This window comes from Cydia strobilella, chromosome 15 (assembly GCF_947568885.1).
Source record: "Cydia strobilella chromosome 15, ilCydStro3.1, whole genome shotgun sequence".
Classification (NCBI taxonomy): Eukaryota; Metazoa; Arthropoda; class Insecta; order Lepidoptera; family Tortricidae; genus Cydia; species Cydia strobilella.
This window is the reverse complement of record NC_086055.1, coordinates 260,227-269,357: the sequence shown is the minus strand read 5'-3', so window position 1 is coordinate 269,357 and position 9,131 is coordinate 260,227. Positions and strand designations below refer to the sequence as shown.

At 38.6% G+C, this 9,131-nt stretch overlaps 1 protein-coding gene across 1 annotated transcript; it reads right to left on the bottom strand.

Annotated features, from left to right (window-relative positions):
- Positions 1–4,114: 4,114 nt before the first annotated feature.
- Positions 4,115–8,097, bottom strand: LOC134747699 (uncharacterized). Its single transcript, XM_063682308.1, has 4 exons — positions 7,832–8,097; positions 5,964–6,140; positions 5,343–5,502; positions 4,115–4,410 (listed from the first exon to the last, which is right to left on the bottom strand). The coding sequence occupies exons 1-4, from the start codon at positions 7,910–7,912 to the stop codon at positions 4,274–4,276; spliced, it is 555 nt and encodes a 184-aa protein (XP_063538378.1). The 5' UTR covers positions 7,913–8,097; the 3' UTR covers positions 4,115–4,273.
- Between the last annotated feature and the right edge of the window lie 1,034 nt (positions 8,098–9,131).

Here is a 9,131-nt window from a genome sequence, read left to right as displayed (position 1 = left end):
GTTAAGCTACAAAATTATTAGATTCTCTCTTCAAAAACCGGCTCTGGCTGGTCTGTGTTTTGAAGAAGAACCAACCACAGTGTCCACAAAATTGATGAACCTTTTACACATTAGTGAAAAATCACGCAGACAATGCAATGAGGGCTATCGTTTTTTTGCTCACCAGTTGGCGCCTCTGTTGATGGTGGTCCAAAAGACTAAAGAACAGCGTGACATTTGACATTTCGAACTATGGAAAAGGCCACCATCTATACACTAGCGCCCCTAGCGGCGAATTCATACGCGTTAGCCCTCATTTTAGAAAAACATAAAGCCTAACAAGGTTAACACGGTCGCATTCGATGACATCCCTGAGCCTTCTGAAGTCTGCATGTTGTCAAATTATATTTCTCTACTTCTTATACCAGCAAAACAGGTACGGTCGAACATTTAATGACCCATTTCGTACCTTGTCACAGTGACAATCAATATGAAAGTCGCTAGAGACCCTAGAGACTCAGAACAAGGACTAAGCCAGAGACCTCATATTATTGTCACTGTGACAAGGTACAAAATGGGCCCAAAATTAAAATCTTTAACTGTACAGGTATCTACCACTGAAACCGCAATATGGCGAAGGCTAAATAGAGTCTTGTCAGGCTTTCATTTAGAAGACCCGAAATGCTCTCAGGATGTAGAATGATGTAAAAAACTTAAAAGCGAGAGTTAGATTAACATCATTTGCGACGAAAAATCGTGAGCAATTAGCCTTGTCATAATTGCGGCACACAAATTACGAAAATTCTAATAATCTTTAATGTCTATCGATCTACTGTTACCCGTAAATGATGGTCAATGATAATGATTTAGTGATAATGCCAGACAGCCGTCTAATTAACTCTTGCTAATTCTGATTGCCGATTACGATGCTTCTTAGGATGAATGCATAATGTTATTGGAATATCTCAGTTATCAATAGAATTCATTGGTGCTTATAGATCTGACCGAAGCAGGTAGGTAGATAAAAATGCCTATTTAAAGAGCTATCTCTGAGTCCTGTTGGATTTTGTACCATTTTGATACATGATTTACTCTACAGCGCAAAACTGGATGGTTATCTTATCTACTATCTCCTGCATATAAAAACGTTTATTTTTGGCCCATTGGTTGGTAGAGCATGCCTTTATATAAGTCCGACATTTGTACTCATTTTATGTGCAATAGTCTAAATAAATAAATAAACCCGATACGCACATGGAACCCTAAAAACAAGCTGTTCAGTGTGGTCTCGCCTCTGCCTGGCGGGTCTTTAATTGCTGATGGGCGATAAAACTAACACTATTGTTACGGAAACGAAAGTTGGAATGATTGTGTGCTTAACGTTTTGCATTTTGCATTGCAAGATCATGGCCCGGGTCTGCCAGTATCTGTGTAGAAAGAATTAACAAGCTTACTTACTAAGCCTATATCTAGTGGTAAATATCAAATGATACTTAGCTAGAAGTGTAAGGCCTGAGTGGACGCTCGAGTTGGGCGTGCAGCGGGGCGGGGCGTGCGGCGTGCATGTTAAACAAATGCAAACGTATAGGAGCGGCCTTACTGCACGCTGCTTACATCACTTGTGAGCCCGACGCCACGCTGCACGCCCCGCCGAACGCTCCGCTTTGAGCGTCCACTCAGGCCTACACATATAAAATCTTTTATATTAAATATTACAGACGTCAAAAGTTCCTATGAGTAAGTTATTGTGTATAATTTAATCAACTGTACTTTTCTATCAACAGTCATACCTACAGACGATTGTAAAAATCCAATAAATACAACGACCAATTACTGACTTCCAAAAGCTGCATCAAGGGGTCGAAAAATGGCTTGCAAATTTTGAAGACCTACATACTAAATATTTACCTACATAGTACATACTACATAATAAATATTTACCTATATACGCACCAAGTCGTTACTCCTATATATGAGCATTGCTAGTTATGTAAAAGCATGTAAGAACATTTTTTTAATACCTACATAAAATGAATTTAACTTGTATTTGATATGGATGAGATCTGACAATAGTGACGTTTCTGATTGAAGAAATGTCACTTTTGACACTGACAAATCAAAACACCGGTTATTTATATCAGAATTCGCATCCAAGCTAGCTTTTCCTGCCTGTCTTATTGCTCAGATTGAAGTTGTCTAAATAAAACATAAGATTGTTTAGACAATTTCTCTCAAAACACAGTTCAGTTAAACTTATTTTATATTAAACCGCGGGTGCACTGACCCCCGGGTCACGACTTCGTGACCCGAGGAAAGTGAATGGTTGTCCGGACCATTCATAACCACGAAGGCACCCAGATGTGCAATATACCTTAACTCGATGTAATATGGTTTGACCATAGACGGTAGATCCCATAGATGTGGGCTACTGCGTGCACCCGTGAGGGACAGAACATAAAACATATGTAATTTGTTTTATTAACATTAAGAGTTAAAAGGTTCGTTTCAGCCAAGAAGACGCTTTACTGAGACTTGAGCCAGCTCTTTCAAACACGGACTCCCAGGATGGACCTTCAAAGACTATGACGTGTCATCTGCGTAAGACATCTTTGTATTCTGAGGTTTGTCAGATCGTTAATATAGAGTAAAATAGAAACGATGTAGGTCCAAGTTCAGAACCCTGGGGGACGCCGAATGTTATGTCTAAAAACGTTGCAGGAGCGTAAGTAATGCCAGAGTATGAGGTACTTCTTACCCTACTACCATGAAAATTCATAGTTATTAAATTTAAAGTAATTATTGCTACGAGTATATTTGTTATTAAATAATAACTATTTGACTGAAAACCTAAGCATGGATACTACATGTTAAATGTGATGTTCCATGAGTAAAGCTTACGGCGCGGCGATCTGCCCATCCTCTTCAATTCTACCCAAACAGCATTTATGTGTCGTTATGACGTCAGCAACGTCATTATGACGCCATAATTACGTCATAATTACGTCATTATGACGTCGCTGACGACACTTTGCTACCTGGGTAGTGCGGTGACCACGGCGACGTAAGCGCCAGCCGCCATTAGGTACCTACCCGGGGAACGTCACAAATATCTTGCTCAGACTTGATACACCTGCAGCGTTTTAACTAGCAATCACATGTAAACGTGAAATATTGCTTTCAACTTTATAACAGCTAAGTTTTACAGGTATACAACAAGTTGCGGAAAATTTGGTTCGACAAATACGGTTGGAAAATGTCAAAGGTTTTGAATGTCATAGATGGCGACAGTATAGGTTTTAGCTGTCACTATAGTGGACGGCGTACGAGCCCAATTCTAAAGATGAACCGCAAATCTATGTAAAGTTTAGCCATTTGGCACACGCATACTAGAGGTCAAATATAGTTATTTGTTATACAAGGGTGCAAAGTTGTATTTTACCTGCGAGTGTGGAATTGAAACACGAGTAAGCGAAAGGATTCTGTAGTTGAACCACGAGCGAAGCAAGTGGTTCTAAAATAGAATCCTAAGCGTAGCGAGTGTTTTCACACACGAGAAGTAAAATACACTTGCACCCGTGTGTAACACAAAACTTTTCCCCTCACTATAGCGAGGAAAGTGCAACATCCACAGGCGTTAGATCATCTTCATCACTGGAATCACTCATTTTTTTACGATAATACGATATTATAACAGAAAACTCTGGAAGTTGTGTATTTTTACGTGTCGGAGTCGGAGAGAAATTTTTTCAAACATCAACATCAAACATCAAGCATTTATTTAGCAAATAGCCCACAGGGGCACTTTTACATGTCAATTTATACAAACAATAAAATTAACCCAAAATAACTTTGTTGACAATGTTGACATTTCTGACGATGCGTTTTGAAATTGCATCGACTCAACTTGTGCGTTCAGAATTAAATTCAACATCATATAAAAAACCAAATGTTTCTTATGGAAACGCTCCATCCAAGGTCAAATTACTTTCCCCACCAGTGGATAAAATGCGTTTTTCCCCGCTTGTTTTAAAGGATAAAAGACGGCTTTCCGAGCTAGTGAGGGGAAAACAAATTTTTTGACCCGCAGTTCTTAAAAAAATCCCTTAGGAGGAGAGTGCTGAGTCATAATACATTAATTAGTGTAGTTTGTCGTGCATTTTCTCTCGGACTGCTCCCCCCCCCTGCGTAGTTATTAAACTTCCCCACGTTTAACAACTACGCAGTCAAAGTCGCAAACGCTTACACAATTAAGTCTAAAATAAATAAATTAGGGCATTGGATTTAGTATCTAGTTTTATATTCGTATGAGCGGGTAGTCTTCATTCTTCCCGTTGTTGATCCTGCCGGAGTGTTGGAAACGCGCCTCGTCCTCCTCCGCCATGATCTGCTTGTGCCGGCTGTGCACCACCATGATGCAGTACACGGAGATGCCTGGAACAATTCGTATTTCAGGGTGCCTCGAGATGCCAACCGTTTGCGCAGTAGCGAATACGGTAACCTCTGCCTGTCACTCTTATACAGGGTGGCTAAAAAATCAGTGCATTCCCGTTGCCAGGGAGTTTTTGGGATTATAATGAGCAACTTTTACTATGGGACCAACCCCGAAATCGCGAAAAAAAATTTGCCTGTTTCATACATTTTGGTTGTTCCTTTTTCTATGGGAGGGTAATTTTTTTAATAGTGTATATTAGTGCGGTGCGATAGAGACATTAGCGTTTCGTTCGCTATGGAGTGTTAACGATTGGCATTTCAGCTAGGCACTCAGCTTTACCATTAGTAATCTGAAGATGTGCTTTATTGTGTCATACAGGATACGAAACAGGAGGCCCATCGTGTAGAGGAGCCATCGTGGCATCAGTTTTTGGTACCGTTATATAAAATTCGTTTTTAATTTAATAATCAAAGTAAAACATTTAAAAATACTTTCATGTGGCGGACTTCCCAATCTAGATTATTAGGGACGTCATCTTACTTTATGTCGCCACTTGTAGAATGTCGATACTACCACAGGGACACCTCAAAAACTACTAACCCGCGCTGCTTTAAAAATGTAAAATAATTACATTAAGCGTATTAACACACTAAATTATCATCGCAATCATTAATTTAATATACATTTTATATATCTATATTGTTTAAATTATGAAAAATACGTACCTATCACAGTAATAAATTTTTGAACGCGAGGGACACCATCAAAACGGGGGGTACACGTTAAAGTGAAAATGCCCATTTATTACAAACACTTGTTCCTGAATTATGGATATTTTTTATCTATGTAATATATATATCGAAGCCAAACTGGTCCCCTGAGTCCTGGCACGCTGATGCCGGTCAGACATAACACATGTAACTGTACTTACAGATCCTGATGAACTGCACGCAGATGAAGACGGCCTCGAAGCCGAGCTGCTCCCCTGAGTCCTGCAGCACGAGGCTGATGCCGGTCAGACACAGCACGAAGTACATCGCCGTCAGGAGGCCCGTCACTATTGTCCATGGCAGCGTGAGGTATGACAGCTTCTGTAAACGAGTTAGGTTTGCATTACCCAAGGCCTCTAAAGGGTCGCGGGACGCACGCTTCGAGCGTGCATGCTCGGCGCTGACGCCGACTGCTATACATGATACACTTGTATTTGTTTCTATGTCGTCGTCGAACATGCAGTACCCTGTTCTACTAGAGCCTACATGTATTGTACAGTTTCAGCACAGGGCGGACACGCTATACATCAAAAATCACTTGCGTTTCTATGTGTGAACGGCACGTCTGTACACGCGTCATGCGTCATAGTGTGAGTAAAAGTTGCTTAAAAATAGTACTAAGCGGCCGGCAAACGGCCGTCAATCTACTGTCGCGGGGCGAGGTAATTCGAGCCGGGGCGGGGCGGTGCGTGGCCGTTCTGTATGATAATGCTATTACTTATTCTGTAGTTTCAGTTTAGTTTATTTTCCAGAAAGTGACATGAGCATTACATGGTATGTACCTTGTATGCCGCTAGTATGAGCAGCAGAGAGCACAGCAGATGCACTCCCGTCACGCCCGCCGACACCACGAACGTGACGTACTTGCTCATGGGCAGCCCGCCGTCGCCGCGAACCGACTCCAGCGGACGAAACGTCACTATTAGACAGTACCCTGTCAGCTCTACTAGAGCCCATACCTGAAAAGAAAGCAAAACATTTAAGAAAAGTTCACAAATAAGTTTATTTTATTTTATTTTTTGTCTCTACGACTTGCTATCAAGGTGTCACCAAAATGTTGGTGTATTGTAAAGAAAAACACTAATATACATAACCAGTCATCATCTATAACTTTTAACTGCAACATAGTTGAAATGCGTTTCAATCTTCTTTTATTATTATTATTTATTATTTTTATTCATTACATTTCACAGCATAACAGTGATCCAAAGCACTGTGAAACCAATAGACATTTCATACACATAGTAGACAAATCAAAATTAACATATAACAGAAGAAGGCCGTTCATTCCTCGTCTCGCAGAACCTCAAGCATTCATCGTCCAACCATCCACTCGCAAACACATCACAGTTTGGTGCTGATTCGAGGAGCGAGTTTAGCAGGTGCAAGGCTTGAACAAGCGGTGATTTACGGCGGGACACAGTTTTTATATCAAAAGTGCGATTTTAGGATGTCTAACATTTTTATAAGTAGGTATGGCACTAAGGGTCATGGTTTATTTTGTGTTTGTGTGTGTGTGTGTGTGTAGCTTATATAACGTAGTTAGGATCCACGCTTAACTCAATATCGAGCATAAAAGACCCTTTAGGTATGGAACGCCACATAATATGCATGACGCTGACAGATAATTATTAATATGTTAAAGAATTCAGTTACTCATATATCAAGGGCAAATTTAATGCCAGAGCGAAACATATGAAAACTATATATTATCATATTTGCAAGAGTCAACTGTGTACAAAACCGTACTAGATTAAAGTTTAAAAGAAAATTATGTTATGAATTTCAATTGTTAACGTTACCCTGCATACCACTGAGATGAAGTTCAGTAAAATACTTTCTGTCATATGACTAAACATGACTATACTCAGTCATAAAACACCAATGTTTTAATTTAAACTGTAGTACATACATATATAGAATAATTATATTTATAGTAAAATACTTATTTTATCTTGAACACAGCACATAATATAAAATTAAAACTAGAAGTACTAAACCTAAAAATAAAATTAATTATAATTTTAGCAAACTAACAGGCAATGTATAGGTAGGTATATAAAAGGCCTATGTCCCGTTCCGACTGTCACCTGGTCCAAACGTGCCAACAATGCTAGCGGCATTGCCGCGTTGCACGGCCAGCGATATTTGCTGGACCAGGTAAGAGCCGGAACGGGGGTCGCAGCCCCTATCCCTCAAACCTATACTCAGTCATATATTCAAACAAATGAAAATTAGTCTCCTAATTTTATTACAAACCTTACTTCACTTCACCGTTTTATAACGCCTGTTTATTCTTTAACGGCAAAAGTAATCACTTGTATATTTAGACGCTTTTTAATTTTAGGAGTTAAAACTTACACATTACTGAAATTCTATTCATATCATTCCTGAAATTATAACCTTAAACAGTTTTTCTAAGTGAAAGTTAAGCGTATACTTAAACAACTTATGGTAGTGTCACAACACTTAGGTATAAATGTCTAAATTATCATATGATTCCCTTTTGTTTTGAGATAACAAATCAGTTCAGATTTTAGGCCTTCAAATAACCCTAAAATTATATATTCTCTTAGTTATTTCACTAAAGGCGTTAACGTAAGACTGAATAGTTATTTGTAAGCACTAGAATTGCAGGCCGTATACTCACTGAATACAAATATGCTATAATGAGCATTCCTGTGTGTAAACTCGCGCAAAAGCAACAGTTCTTCAACATTGGTACACCCATTGTGTTTTATTTCACTGTCACTCGTAACTTCACTATTTCACATTGAAGTCAACAGATTTATAGCAAATTCAGTGTCTAAGAGAACATGAATGCAGTTCGCTATGCTAGCACAACATACAAACTCACTAAAGTTGAATGTAAACAAATGGTTACGCAGAACTATAGGTGTTACATGGGTGTGTGTGTAGCCGAGGTGATATCTTTGGCCATGATTTGCAATAGGCTGAGAGCTGGCGGCAATAGGTGATGAGGGCACGTGTGGCTTCCTTTTGGGAGAGGCTGGGGCGCTCACAGAACGAAATTTTGAAAACCATTTTTAGGGATCCGGATAGCCTATTTTTCCGATATTGGGTGTCTGTACACCGAGATGAGAATCGGAAATAACGTCGTATGATGTACTTGTGACATAATTGCAATTTATTTATTGTAAGCTTAGTTAAGTAGTAATTAGTGTTAAATAGTGTAATTAGTGTCTGTATATTTTTCATGGGTGATCCTTGCCTGTTAATAAACGTTTTATTTATTTAATATTTATAAAAACATCGTTATATTAAAATTATATACTTGTGTTCTAACGTATTGCCCCACTTATTTATTTTTTCTGTTTTTAGTATTTGCTGTTATAGCGGCAACAGAAATACATCATCTGTGAAAATTTCAACTGTCTAGCTATCACGGTTCATAAGATACAGCCTGGTGACAGACAGAAGAACGGACAGACGGACAGCGGAGTCTTAGTAATAGGGTTCCGTTTTTACCCTTTGGGTACGGAACCCTTAAAAAACAACTGTTATAAAAAACTTATTATTTTAAATGTTCTAGCCAGACTACCATGAATCGTTATAAAATGAGGTGATATTTTCGCAGCCAGCTCTTCCTCTACAAAGATAAGCTGTGACGCCGGTAAAAAGATATGGGCAATATCGACTTCGAATTTTATGTATGGTTTTTATCTTTTTTATCAAGATTACGATGGTCGTCAATTGATTTTCAAAATTCCTACCTATATAGAGATTTTTAGCTTGTTAACTTCTAAATTGATTGACTTATATATAGGTATCTTATCTAATCTTCTCTATTTATTTATTGATTATTTAATATTATTTAATATTATTTACAAGCAGACATAATATTATTGAAAACGAAAATGAAAATGAAAATGAAAATGAAAATATTTTATTTCATTAATAAAATGTTACATTACAAGGTAGTAGGCTGG

Excerpts from the sequence above, each read along its gene's own strand:
- LOC134747699 (XM_063682308.1), bottom strand. The coding sequence starts at position 7,912 with ATGGGTGTACCAATGTTGAAGAACTGTTGCTTTTGCGCGAGTTTACAC. Across the intron at positions 5,503-5,963 it reads TCATACTAGCGGCATACAAG|AAGCTGTCATACCTCACGCT; the intron begins GTACATACCATG and ends ACTCGTTTACAG. Across the intron at positions 4,411-5,342 it reads CGTGCAGTTCATCAGGATCT|GCATCTCCGTGTACTGCATC; the intron begins GTAAGTACAGTT and ends GAATTGTTCCAG.